Source organism: Penicillium atrosanguineum (genome assembly GCF_028827265.1).
Source record: "Penicillium atrosanguineum strain IBT 20685 chromosome Unknown utg000004l_segment0_segment0, whole genome shotgun sequence".
NCBI classification, from domain to species: domain Eukaryota; kingdom Fungi; phylum Ascomycota; class Eurotiomycetes; order Eurotiales; family Aspergillaceae; genus Penicillium; species Penicillium atrosanguineum.
The window spans coordinates 1,620,218-1,634,137 of NW_026623136.1; the positions used below are offsets into that span (position 1 = coordinate 1,620,218).

The window sequence follows — 13,920 nt, forward strand, 5'->3', positions numbered from 1 at the left end:
CAGGAAAAGACAAAAAATAAAAGACAGAAAAAGACAGAAAAGAAAGTTGTCTGTCCAACCCAGACTACTGGATTAGCGTTGGGCAGGATCTGCTGTTGTATGGAGGACCCTAGCTAGCCATGTTGGGCCTCATGGGGCTTGGAAGTTACTACTTGGGCTCGAAACTTGAGATGATTCTATTCTCCACTGCTGATCTGACTTTCCTACCTACGGAGCACACTCCTTACACCTACAATATTAACAAAGTACAGATCGTCATGCAACGAATCACCGAAGCTGCAAGTGCGCGGGCGCCATCACCATGGACAAGGGACAAGGGACAAGTGGGGACACCCTCGGTGGTTCACCACTGTTCTCCTGTTCTGTTCTTGGAATGATGTCTGTGGCAAAGCTAGAGCCGGCCATCTAGAGCTGTGGGCCCCCCGGACAGGTAATCAGGGCTAGTACACTAGTGACAAGGGAAAGCCGGAACTTTGTGCCATGTGTAGGGCCCCAGAAGGGATGTGCGATAGGGGCAGGGCAAAGTGGGCCGATTCATGACGCAGAACCGATGACGATGGAGCAGAGAACGCCAATATTCATCTGCTTTTCTCAGATCCATACTGCCTCGGGCCTAGTCGGGGCTATGGGGGCTATGGGCCCCCCCCCCCCCCCGGCCGGCCGATAGTGCCTTTCCCAGTGTGGTCCTGTCATTTTCCGAGAGTTTGGCGCTCGGGGGACCAGGCAGAAATAGCCTCGAGATCTAGAAACACCGGTCAAGGTCATCATGAGGGACACTGGGCGTGGTACAGAGTTGACACCGACTGCGAAGCGAACAGAGGTTCCAGCAAAGCTTAACCCTCGAACCCCTCCCATGGATTGATTTTTTGATGTTGTGCATGCATCACAGCGTTCCCCATGTCAATCCCGGCAAAAGGGGGCGCCGTTGGTGGCCGTTAGGGGAGGTGTGGGTAGTGATGTACTCTCCACTTGGGTTCTCATCAGGCGAGAAGCTATTGGAGTGGTTCCCTTCACCGGTCCTTGAAGGTAGCTGATAGGTCCCATCTAGCAGTCTAGTGTCCCGGTTAGCATCCAAGTGGGGCTTCATTATTCCTTTCGGTTTGTTGATGGGGTTCGTGGAGCCCATCTCCGACAGGTGAATGGCACTCGGGTCAGCTACCGCTTTTTTTGTTTACGCGAACGTTAGGTTGTTTGGAGGTTGGCGAATCCCTCCGATCCTAGGCTCATCACGCTCGAACACACTCTACGTCACCGGACTGTTCCAGGGTAAATTCGGTGTAACATGAAGGCAGCATCGCCACCATCAAATAAGAGATTAGAAATATAAGAAAAAAAGAAATATATAAAAAAGTGCCGAGGAAACAAAGGCCATTGACCTGAGTCATAGTAGTCCGCATCTACAGTACTTTCTTACTTGAAAGGATCATGACAGCTCATTCATCGATCGACCAACTTACGGAAGGAATCCGGGAGCTCCCCTGAAGCTCACGGTCACGAACGCAGTGGGTACCAAGCTTACTTCGCCTCCCCCAGTTGCTCAGTAACGTGGAGCTCCTGATCTCACGGAGCAATCGGCATAAGAGAAAGTATCCGCGTGACAGGGTCGAATGACGAGCAAAGAAGATCCAGCTAGCGCGGCCGCGGCTGCGAAGAAGTGGATGCATGGAATCCTTCTAGGAGATGAAAAAGGAAAAAGGAAAAATTAGGACGATCCCAAAGCTCAGCTGAGCAGCACTTGCAGCTAACAGCTAGCGGCTGACGGCCGATTGTCCTATTGTCCGATCTAGGCGACAATGGGATTCTGATCGGCCTTGACAGTTTTACCCCTGATGGGGTAGGAGGGGGCCCCTATTTTCGTACGCGATAGATCCGTTTCAGTGCAGAAGCTTCCTTTGGAACTGAGTTTGAAGCGGCTGTCAAAAGTTTTTTTTTTTTTTTGTTTTTTTTTTGTTTATTTCTTGTTGCTAGGTGCTTATTCGAGGGACTCCCCAATTACAGGGGATGGGGCGAATCATAAGGCTGCCGGGGCCCGGGGAAAGGGGTGGGTGGAACATTTGCGGTCTGAAGGACTGAGGGTCATTAGTGGTCAGTGGCCAGGCGTCGACCGTTTCCTCGAATTTCCTCATGGTTCCTCCAATTCAAAGGATTTACCTTAGCCTAATTTAGAGGGGAAGGCTTTGTGGCGGGAAATCTCAACCCGTTCCCAGCCGTTCAGGTCTAGATTGCACGTAATCGTAATTTCGTGCCGGTGTCTCTAGTCCCAGACCCCGGTTCGATGCGTGTCATTAGATTACGTGGGTCAGGGGAAACAAAGCCCGGGAACCGTCCCAAGTGTTTGGTACGCGGGTTATCCCATTGAATCGGGAGAACTACGCAACTGACCTGTGCGTCCATGATTTTAGTTGCTCCGCCGTTTCAATAGTTTCCCTGTTCTGTACTACCTCGTCCGTACCTTTTTGCTGCCTATTTTCTCAAGTTCCTGGCGACGGTCTCCGCCCGTACCTCCGCCAACATTGCAAACATTGCAATGTGATATTTGCTTTTTTATCTTTTATTGTTTTTTTCTGTACTTTACTTTTCTCGGATCCACCAGGGGCTAAACTTGTAATGTTAATATCTCGTGTCCGCTACAACCGCCACCGTCAACAAAACAAGAGAAAAACGAGAAAAAGAAAACATCTCCAGCGCCCGGCTAACACACGGAGATATTTCCCGTCTCAAGCGCCGCTATCGCTCCTGCTACCGTTCTTATACGCGAACAGTACGGAATACCAGACTGCCCACCGACAGGCATCTCACCCAATCTCCGTGCCTGCATTCGCCCTGCAGAAGACCCGCAGTGGCAGTGCTTCCCTGTCCACGCGTGGGCTTTTTCAAGGTTCCCGCGGCTTCGGGCACGATTGCGAACTGGACCGACTTTTTGCATCTGAGATCAGCAGTAGTTTCCGACTCGATCCAGACCGTGCCTAGGTGCCTAGTCCCAGGTGCTGCTGCTTCGACCTGTAAGCTGCTTCAAACTTGCTTCCGGGCCCGGCTCCCTTGCGCGCTGCAGCTTTGGAAAGGGAAACTCGGTGTCAGAGGGGCCGACCCGTCAACTTTTACTTTTTGCCTGCCATTTGCCCCCTTTGGATGATCGACGGATTTCTCCACTTAGGCACTGGCCGTGCATATATCGATTTTCATGCGAAAATATAGCCCACAGCCAAGACCCAATTGCCAGGAAATGCGACTTTACGGTGAAGGTAGCCTTATCATAAATAACTTTGGGGTCGAATGCACAGTCGATCTCTTTAGCTACATGTAACCCGTAGAGACTCGCGACGAGTCACATCTCTAGGCTCTAGGCTCTAGCCACAACCGGAAGATGTCTAGTTTCCACTATACGGACAAAGGTCTAGAACCGAAACTCATTCTTCGGCCGACCGTGAACTCCGACCTCGACCCTAAACACACAGCCCCCGTACCTGACCGACTGCGGGAACCGCTCATCGTCGCGATCGTCCTTGGCAGATGTGATGAACAGCTCGGTGCCCACAAAGGCAGGACAAGTCGGGTTACGCGTGGGCAGGTCGATCTGCCCGATGACGGTGCCTTCGGGTGAGATGCGCACTACTTTGCCTCCCCCATAGATGGAACTCCAGATGCAGCCTTCCACGTCAATGGCGAATCCATCCGGCTCGAGCGGCTCGCCCAGGTCAAAGTGCACGCGTTGGTTGCTAATGGCGCCAGTCACGGCGTCGAAGTCAAACGCGAAGATCTTGCCCGTTGGTGAGTCAGTGAAGTACATTGTGTCATCCGCAGCATTCCAGCCGATTCCGTTGGGGATCGTCACCGGTGACAGCATGCGGTGGAGAGTTAGGTCTGGGTCGAGTCTGAACAGCACGCCCTCTGGGCCTGGAGACTGGATTTTGGGATCATTCATGGCCCCAGCCCAGAAGCGGCCTTTGCTATCGACCGCTCCATCATTAAATCGCATCCAAAATTGGTGTTAGAGGAGTTTCAAAGGGGGGACCCTCGAGCATTACCTCTCCGCCTTCCCTGGGCCATCACTTTCGCCCCAGGCTTCGCGGATATAGGTAAGTTTCCCGGTAGTTCCATCAAGACGGGCGAATCCAAGCTTGGCTCCGGCAATCAGTTGGTTCCCGGTCTCGCCCGAGATATTGGCGGTGACGCTATGGGACTATCAGCGGTGATTTCTCGGTGGAGAAGTCCGGCATGTAAAAAAGGTCTCACCCGAGGGCGGCATCGGTATCAATAACTCTCAGGGACTCGAGACCTTTGGCCAAATCGAGTCGGTAAAGCTTATGGTCCCAAATATCGATGAAGCGGAACTCGTTGTTGGCTACATCGTGATAGGGGCCCTCGAGCAGAGTCCCCGCTATATCGATATAGGGCTAGAACGAACAATGTCGTGTTAGCTGATGACTCGATGATTGGTCGTTTTCCTTCTTCGCTTTTTGCTCTTCTTTCCGTCGATTTCACCATCGTGGACGTGTCGGTCAGTGCCACGGCACCAATCACAAAAACCGAAAATGGGAAAAAGTAAAATAAAAACAAATAAAAAGGCCTGGCGGCCCAACGCTTCAAAAGAATACGAGAATTCAGCTCACCTCATTGACTGACCACCTCTGAATTTCAGACATGCCGATCGTGTCTCCACCAAAGAGATTGCACAGAAAATGAAGTGGGTGTGGACACCGCTTTTTCGGGGACGTGGAAGAAAGGAACAGCTAGAGGGGAAGGAGTTCAAGTGAGACACACAGGATGAATTAGAGATCAGGTCAAGAACCCCTGTTCACCGAGAAAGTCAAAAACTTGTTGGCAGCGCTGATCGCGGGAAGTGTCCGAGAGTGAGAAAGAAGATGGGCTGTGTCGTGTTCATAGCTTCAACTCACTCTCATGCCAAGCCCCACCCCCACAACCCGAATTGGCGGTGGACTCGGAACGCGATCATCCTCCGCGAACCGGTATGACGAGATAGCCATGGTGTATTGGACAGAGGCTATGGGAACGATCGCCCTGCAGAAATGTCCAAACTATGGATACTTCCGCACGATGCCCCAGCTGCGCTGTCAATGTGACAGCGCTTGTCATTTGAACTCTAACTAGCCAGGACCCTAAGTGCCGTAGAACATAAAACCAGCAGGCTAGACTGTACGATTAATTCCATTCTCTCTAATTCGGAAGCCAAATGAAAAACAAGCAGGAAGAAGAAATTAAAAGGTTAGAGATTAGAAATTAGAAATTATTAATCATAAAATATAAAATATAAAACCAACTCTAGAAGAGACCTGGATATCACACCGGTCCCCCAGCCTTCACATGACCAACTCTGCATGCATCTGCAAGAGATTCATGTGCGTGCGTCTTATGCTGGGCGCTAAGACGCCCCTCCCCCAACCCAATTTCGTGCCTAACCTCCCGACCTGCACACCCATTGGGCACAATTACCAGGCGCATTCACCAATAAGAAAATAAAATGCGTGTTACGTGATTTACAATGTCACACCTTTTTTTTGATTGCAACCCGCCCGCCGTCTGCTGTACATAGATCTACATCTGCCCTGCCAACCAACTATGAAGCAGAACAATCCATCCATCCATCCATCCATATCCCTGCTGGAACGAAATGAACGGAAAAAGAAAAAGAAAAAGGAAAAGTATATGTAAAACAGGGGACGGCCCATCCGCAATTCCCGCGAAGCAGGATATTCGTTTCGTGCACGGCATCCAATCACCGTCAGTATCCTCCCCGACAGGGCGACGTACTCGCGGAACCATATGCACCTCATCACTTCCTTGATGTGCGTGCTTTGCTTGCGCTCGTGCCTGTATTTTGCTCTGACCCTGGTCCTGACCCTAGCCTGCTCGGGGATTTGGTTGCGTTGGCGAGGCTTGCATGCATGTACCTGTGGCTGTACCTGTATCTGTTACACAGTAAATGGAATCGATTCCAAATGGTCGGAGCAGGATCTAGGTCTCCTGTGGAGGTGTTGGGCATCAAGATCAGGGACCACGTTGTTCGTGCTTCAAGCTTATGCTGGGAGGCAAATCATGCGGTCTTACATCATACTCGATTCATAGGCCGGAGTGTACATGTGAGTTGGGTGAGTTGTTGGTCTGTCGGTGAGTGCTTGGATCGTCTCGGATCGACTAGTGATGCGCCGCTAGGGAGATTTCCCCATTTTTTGGTATTCGCTTTGCGGGGTTGGTGATTGGCTCGTGCGTTGGTTCTGTTGGTGGATCGAGGACCAAGTATGAACTTGAATTGTCTGGGGATTACATATGAATGAGTGACGGGAAGGTATCCTGGTGGAGGGTCGTGCGCGGAAGTCCACTGGGGCGTACTCCTGGTTGTAATTGCAACGTTATCTAACTGAAACGACATTTTATTCTGGTAAATGTTTGCAATATGCCTAGGTGAAATTGTAGATATTTGGTGACTACCTACGTACCGCACCTCCTCAGCTACCTTGTGGCGCTCCCGTTCCATTTCAGTGCTCAGCCCTTGCCGCTTTTTGTTCACTTAGTAGAACCTAGCACGCCCGTAACCTCATCTCCCTTCCATTCCTAATATCTTTACCTCGACTTCGGGTTATACCTCGCTTAATATATATATATACATGTAAAGAGGTATTTAAAGTGCTGATAAAATAACGAGCATCTCACTATAATTTTTTGACTACTTTGGCAACTAAACTAGAAGGGTTATAGAGGAGGACAGAGACGGGATCTGGGGGGGCACGTTGGTGAGCGACCAGATTCGTTTCAATCTAGTGGTCCCTATAGCTATACCGCCCCGCCACAGTTAGATCCTGTGCAATTAGCATCTTTAGAATCATTAATCATAAAGTAACCAAAGTCAGTCATCTTGCTTTATTCACACTTCCAAATGTGCATTATCGTCAACTATAATTATACAAAATTTGCGTAACACAAGCAATAATATAAGCAATGATTGATCAAGATCTGATCGACTATCTTCTGCCCAAGCCACAGCTAGAAATGGCTCCAGGTCATAAAATAAAGTACGAGTCATATACACTGTCTTCGCGCATAATAGGCCAATAGAACAAATGCAATGAATTAGTAAATTGATCCGAAAGCTATTAGAATCCTAGATAGATAATTTTTTATCAGAATATTTTAATAAGGCCTATATATCAAAAAGTTCAAAGACATGCGCGCAAAGTGAAAAAGAAAAAGTTAAAATCATACCTAATATTAAAGAAAGCTCGACCCATCGTATAGCCTATTATATCCGCAGCGGCACGAAGGTTATACAGATAAGCAAATAGAGCGGTATTCTCGTTAAGTTAGCCTCTGAGTACCAGAGCTAGACAGGGCGTAATTAGATATAGTACTATCCCCGGCTATAGGCTCTAGATAACGTGAGCACCTACCCCGGGTAAGACGTACCAGAACCACTACAAGTACTATGTCTTGAAGGTTTCCAGACGAGGCGCGCAGCCTCCCAGTGCGGAGATGACTAGACTGGCTAGTATAGCCATCAGTATTCCATCTTAGGGCTATATAAGGGCCGGCACGAGCAACTAAGACTATGAATACCTACAATTTTGACCAAGAAGGTTAATAACTTCATAATTACTTCAACATGAAACAGAATTTTCAGGTACTCATAATAGAAATACAAAAAATTAAACGGCCAGCTAGGGGCCATATGAAATCATAGGAGTCGCCAGGACCATGAATAATGCGGTAAAATGCATCGCAGAAAGGACAGTTCGTGGAATAGTGGAGAGAATCTTTCCTAGAAAGTAAGCATTTTCCGAATGACCAGCTTGCGATTCTCGGCGGAAGATAGGCTCTGGATCAATTAAAGAAGAGATCACTAGCAAATGGAACGATCACAATTACATAAAGCTGAGGAAGTCATACTTTCCTCTCCGACTGTCTTAACGCCTAGTAAAACCTGAAATGAAAGCTCAGTCAGTGGCTCTATGCTCCCAGAGAACAGCAATAAAGTAGCTACCGCTAGAACTTCTTACCTATCGCCAAACAACAAAGAAGACTTTCTTCCGTCATAGTCGATAACTGACCATGGACGAGAGAAGCTCCAATGGCGAATGGAAGAGCCCCTGGAACAGATGGCCACGGAATTCATTATTCGACAAACCAATTAGAAGGCCAATCAATGTCTCCGACACCATCTCGAAGCAGAGGCTGCCTGACTGTCGACCTTGTTGTGTTAGTCCTCGGCGGAAGGCAAGAATCACTTGTCGATACCATGTTGCGGTTAGCCCTTCGCCGTCGTATGAGGCGAAGCACTGCCTCTACAGATTTGTTTGATGAATTACTACTATCCCGAATGCAAATATCCGAGCGGAGGTCATGTTCTGGATCATGGGAGGCGGAATGACAATTTGAACCTGGGCAATAATCCCCGCTCGAGATTGCATCCATGATTGCATCAGCAGCATTTCGGCTCGGGGTTGATTTGTCCCCAGATATTTCAAGGTGTGAGAGGGCCTCAGTTGCACGGTCGTAGAAGATCTGCCTCCCAGACTGCATCAGCATCAAGTCGCCGAGAAGGGTGAAGATCTCGGCTCTTGACTGGTGGATGGTGCAGACAACGGCAATATCTTTGCTCACGAACGTCTTCAAAAACTGCATGAGGCAAAGAGCCGTCTTCGTATCAAGATCAGATATTGGCGCATCTATAACTAGGTCTTTGTGTGATGTCACCAATTCAATTGCGATGTTGCAAGTGAACTGATGGCCAACATAGCTTTCGCTTGCACAATTCTTGATCGTTTTGTTGATGTCACTTCGGCATATTCGAACACACATCTCTATAATCGGAAACACCTCCCAGACGTGCAGATTAACGAGGAAAGCTACGAACTGAAAATCTGGTACCATGTCCTCGATGAGCTAAGCGAAGTGCGGAAGCATGGCACGAGCCTGGTATATGAGGCGGAAAATTTCCCCTGGGCCTACGCTTATGCCAAATATCTCACGGAATGGTTGTTGAGGTACCAGTTTAGTGAGCATGCTTCACAGGAAAAGCTCTTCATCGTGCGCCCGGGTATCATCGGCCCATCTCTGTGCCTGCCATTCCCAGGGTACATTACGCCTATGTCCTCTCCGTATATGATGCTCGCCGCGGCATTGGCCCTGGTCGTATCTTGGAGGATCACAATTCCACAGAAATGGATAACCCAGATAAACACGTTACTGGAGACGAAGTACCTGTTGATGTGGCCGCCGATCGTCTCCTTTGTCATCTTGCTATGGGGACATCGGGCTGCATTCATGCTGTTAGCGGAGTCAGATCGCGGCTGAAGCTTGAGGAGCGGCAGAAATCGCTCATGAAGCTTCGTCGAATCCCTCGGGGACTGCAGATTCTATAGAAAAAAGCAGACTGGAAATCGACCAACCAAACATTCGATAGCTCGTCTCTATGCATTCATGGGTACTTCATTTGCATTTTGTGAGGACAAAACGATTGCAATGTGCGAGAGGATACCTGAAGAAAAGCGCCAAGATCTTCAATTGGTCACACAACTCGACACAAACGGGAATGTTCTCACCCAAACGGAAGCCATTTGTTATGCTATGGGTAAGTTTTCTAGGAAAAGCATGGTGGCATGGAGAATAGTCTGGCTCTTCTACTTGTATTTGGCAAAGGACTGGTATTCCGAACTAGTATAAAAAATGATCCTTATAGAATCGAAGTATCACCGATTCTTATATAATTTGGTTGGAAGTCGTGCCTAAATCTCGCTTATGTCGTTAGTGTTGCAGTCTATAGCTGAAGGTGATACTACTCGGAGTCTAAATCAGGATACGCTGGAGGCGCCCCTCTTTTCATCGATCTCCGTCACATATATACCTGGCAGCCAACAAGTGACGCCCGATCTACTAATAAAGCAATCCAAAGCCTATGGGGCAGATGAAACAATTGCATCAAATTTCAGGTCATCAAGACATAAATATCATTTAGTTACATGATGTCCCAATCAAAGGCCGACATCCAGTTTACAGACGGCTACCCATGTTAACATGGACAGCCTTAACCTGCGAGTAAGCATCGAGGCCAGCCTCACCAAGCTCACGACCGATACCACTCTGCTTAACACCACCGAACGGCACGCGGAAATCGCTGTCGTTGCTGCTGTTAATCCAGACCATACCAGCCTCGATATCCGAAGCGACACGGTGCGCACGCTCAATGTCCTTAGTGAAGACGGCAGCACCGAGACCGTAGGTGGTATCGTTGGCACGGGTAACGGCCTCGTCCTCAGTCTTGAAGCTGGCGATGACAACGAAGGGTCCGAAAACTTCCTCGCGGTAAATGCGCATGTCGTCCTTGACGTTGGTGAAGATGGTAGGGGCGATGAAGAAGCCCTTTCCGTCGCCGACGTTCTTGTACGGCTCGCCGCCGGATACGAGGGTCGCGCCCTCAGACTTGCCGGCGTCGATGTATGACAGCACCCGGTCGTACTGCGCCTTGGTAACCTGGGGGCCTTGGAAAGTATCGTCGTGGAAGGGGTCGCCGACCTTGCTGGTCTCCTTGACGACGTCCTTGAAGAGTGCCACGAACTTGTCGTACACGGAGTCGTGCACCAGGATGCGGGAGGTGGAAGTGCACACCTGACCTTGGTTATACATGATACCAATATGGGCCCACTTGGCGGCCTGTTCGATGTCGGCGTCCTCGAACACAAGCAGGGGCGACTTGCCGCCGGTCTCGAGAGTGATGTTCTTCAGGGTGCCGGCAGCCATCTTCATGATTTCGCGGCCAGTGTTGGTCGAACCGGTGAAAGCGACCTTGTCAACGTCGGAGTGCTGGACCAGCGCGGCACCAGCCACGCGGCCGTGGCCGTTCAGGATGTTGATGACACCGGGAGGGAATCCAGCTTCCTTGATTAGGTTGGCCATGTACAGAATGCTGAGCGGGGTCTGCTCGGCGGGCTTCATGACGATGGTGTTACCGCAGGCGAGAGCGGGGCCAAGCTTCCAGGCGGCCATGGCGAGAGGGAAGTTCCAGGGGATGATCTGACCGACGACACCAATGGGCTGGCGGAGAGTGTAGGCGAACTTCTGGGGGGTGGTGCTAATGGTCTGGCCCATGACCTTGTCGGCCCAGCCGGCATAGTAGCGGAGGCAAGAGGTGACCTCACCGAGGTCATCATTCAGAGAAACGGAGTACGGCTTGCCTATAATTGTCTGTTAGCCACGTATGCATCGCAGCAGCGAGAATATCAACTATCACTTACCGTTGTCCCAGGTCTCGATGGTAGCCAGAGTCTCCTTGTGCTGCTCGATCAGATCGGCGAGCTTAACCATGAGAGCACCGCGGTCGGTGGGGGACAATCCCTTCCATGAGGGGTCCTTGAGAGCCTTGCGTGCGGCGGCAACAGCGAGATTGACGTCCTCCTCTCCAGCGGCGTACACGGAAGCGATCTCCGTTTCGGTGCTTCAAGGACAGCGTTAGGAATGAGTAGTACAGCATATCAGGGGATCACATACGAAGGGTTGATGGTAGCGAACTTCTCGCCGGACTTGGAAGCGACAAACTCGTTGTTGATGAAGAGGCCGATGGGCTGCTTGTAGGAGCGCCCGTTCGGGGCAGTCAATTGCACCGAGAGGTTAGACATGATGGCGGAGCTGTGGAATCGACGGCCGGAGACAGATAGATGACGCAGGGACCGGATGGTAAAGCTAAGCATAGCCTTGGATGCAGAGCAGATGAGGTCTTTTAAGGGAGCTTTTCCACCCCGCGCGATAACCGATAAGCCGAGCCCACTGTGTCGGCTACACTTACTCTTCGCGGGTAATAGAAGGAAGCAATGGATCGCCTTACTCCTTTCGTCTCGCTGGCGGTTTTTTGGTTGGTCCTGTCCCACCGGCCCCTCATTCACCCGAGATCTTTTTTATTCTCCGCGATTCTGACTAATTACGGAGACTTATCCAATACTCTAAAGTTGGGGTTTCCAATGCCTGGCGGGATCTATGCCGGCGATCGGTAGTCCGGACTAGGCCTAGGCTTTACGACGCAATGTGTTTCAATCAGTTGCTGTACTGCGTATATCACCTGCAACGCCGCCGCTATGCCTGCTGATAAAGTACATGGACAATGGAATTCGGTCGAAGCTTAAAATTGGGGCCCGTGTGGATCCTCACCCGCCATTTCCAAGATGGATCGCCATTCATCTGGGGTCACCCTCGAAACACTGAGTCTTGACTGCTTGAGGGTCATTAGGTTCTCGAGCGGCTTGCCTGCTTGGCTGTTGGCCTTGAGCTCAGCCAACGTGACCTGCTTCTTGAGCTTGTGACGGAACTCGACGTGCACTACCGACCACTTGGGGCTATCGCGGTTGGATTTAGCGTCGTAGTACGGGTGCTTAGGGTCAAAGGCAGACTCTGCAGAGTCAATTAGCCAGCCGACAGAATCCAAATGGGAGAGGTGTCTAACCGTCAGTCGAGTGCTCCTGCACAATCTCCATGATTCCAACCACCCCGGGGACCTTGCAGTTGGAGTGGTAGAAGAATGCATAGTCACCCTTCTTCATCTCTCGCATAATATTGCGTGCTGTTCAATCGTAAGCCAACCAGTCGTGTCACTAGATATCATGATCTTACCAACGGCGTTGCGAACTCCTATTGCCGAAGTTAGTAAGGATTTCCGAGTAAGATGGAGCAGGTGAACATACCATCCCAGGGCTCTGGGACCTTTGCAGCAGCAAGATCATCAATCGAAAACCTAACATCAACGCCTTTCTCAAGACGAGTTTCGGGCTCTGCCTTCATGAGCCAGTAAGAACGGCCATCACCTCCCTTGGGCTTGCTCTCTGTTGCGGCCTCGGCCTTCAGTTCCATAGCTTCGGAGGTGTCAACGTCTTTGGTGGTACTGATGGGTACAGCGGCTTTGATAGCATCGTCAACGTTTTGCCTCTTGGGTGGGCGTCCACGGCCTCTCTTAGGGCTTGATGTATCCGGAACTAATGCAGCGGGCATACTCTTGCGAGGCCGACCCCGACCTCTCTTGGGGCTTGTCGGATCGGCCGTTGTCTTGGCAGGCAGGCTCAGACGAGGTCGACCCCGGCCCCTGGGAGTTGTTGAAGCATTTGCGGTTGGCTTAGCGGGAAGGCTCTCGCCGGGTCGTCCTGGGCCACTTTGATCCGTAGTTTCCACTTGAAGAGAAGAAACCAGATGTTAGTACGCTACATCATTATTTATTTATATAAATCATACCTGGTACCTTGGGAGGGCGTCCTCGGCCTCTCTTCGCGGGCGAGGCCACTGCCATTGTGGCTGTTTCATTTTCCAAGACGATCTTGCGTGGACGGCCACGTCCGCGCTTGGGAGTTTGTGGCTGATCAGTCGGGGCCTCAGGGGTTTTGCGTGGACGACCACGTTTTCTCTTCTCTCCGGTCTTGGGCGTTGCAGTCTGAATCTGAATTAACGATCATTGAACGGGGCTCGGGATGAATTGAGGTGCGAGCAAATTGTTAATATCAGTCTCTGGGGTATCATTTACCTCGGAAATCGCCTCAGCCCCGTCAGAAGTTGCTGTTGTCGAGTTGCGCAGTCGCTTGGAGAGCGTCTGATTCGCTTGGGACATTGTTGCGCCGGTGGATTTGCGCTTGGGTGGCATTTTGACGGCAGGCGAGATCGTGTTTTAGGAAACCCTCACGTCAGATCCGCAGAGTTTGAGAGTCAAAATATTGCGAGGTGGGAGTGAGGATCACAACTTTTGAAGCTGGGGAAGCTTCGATGTTTGTTGTATTTGAGACGCGACGGTGGGTCGACTCCACGTGACGTAGCTTGATCGACGTGATCTTCGCATGTAACTTTCTTTTCCGCCTGAAATAAGGTATTATTATGTATCGATAATACCTTGTAGCAACCTTGAAATATCAAGTGTCTTTGAGGGCAAAGGTCCTGCTTAAA

At 50.4% G+C, this 13,920-nt stretch overlaps 4 protein-coding genes across 4 annotated transcripts; 1 reads left to right on the plus strand and 3 right to left on the minus strand.

Annotated features, from left to right (window-relative positions):
• Window positions 1-3,394: 3,394 nt before the first annotated feature.
• N7443_005933 (SMP-30/gluconolactonase/LRE family protein) lies at window positions 3,395-4,985 on the minus strand (the record flags this gene model as incomplete). Its single annotated transcript, XM_056885989.1, has 4 exons — window positions 3,395-3,947; window positions 4,026-4,172; window positions 4,234-4,394; window positions 4,896-4,985. The coding sequence occupies 4 exons, from the start codon at window positions 4,983-4,985 to the stop codon at window positions 3,395-3,397; spliced, it is 951 nt and encodes a 316-aa protein (XP_056741437.1).
• Window positions 4,986-8,736: 3,751 nt separating this feature from the next.
• N7443_005934 (uncharacterized protein) lies at window positions 8,737-9,306 on the plus strand (the record flags this gene model as incomplete). The annotated part of the gene is made up of 1 exon (XM_056885990.1): window positions 8,737-9,306. The coding sequence occupies one exon, from the start codon at window positions 8,737-8,739 to the stop codon at window positions 9,304-9,306; it is 570 nt and encodes a 189-aa protein (XP_056741438.1).
• Window positions 9,307-10,002: 696 nt separating this feature from the next.
• On the minus strand, window positions 10,003-11,624 carry N7443_005935 (aldehyde dehydrogenase family protein; the record flags this gene model as incomplete). Its single annotated transcript, XM_056885991.1, has 3 exons — window positions 10,003-11,183; window positions 11,244-11,443; window positions 11,497-11,624. 3 exons carry the CDS (start codon window positions 11,622-11,624, stop codon window positions 10,003-10,005), a joined length of 1,509 nt encoding a protein of 502 aa, XP_056741439.1.
• A 497-nt stretch (window positions 11,625-12,121) lies between these two features.
• On the minus strand, window positions 12,122-13,624 carry N7443_005936 (EVE domain-containing protein; the record flags this gene model as incomplete). The annotated part of the gene is made up of 6 exons (XM_056885992.1): window positions 12,122-12,390; window positions 12,443-12,559; window positions 12,610-12,627; window positions 12,681-13,133; window positions 13,222-13,423; window positions 13,445-13,624. 6 exons carry the CDS (start codon window positions 13,622-13,624, stop codon window positions 12,122-12,124), a joined length of 1,239 nt encoding a protein of 412 aa, XP_056741440.1.
• Window positions 13,625-13,920: the final 296 nt, after the last annotated feature.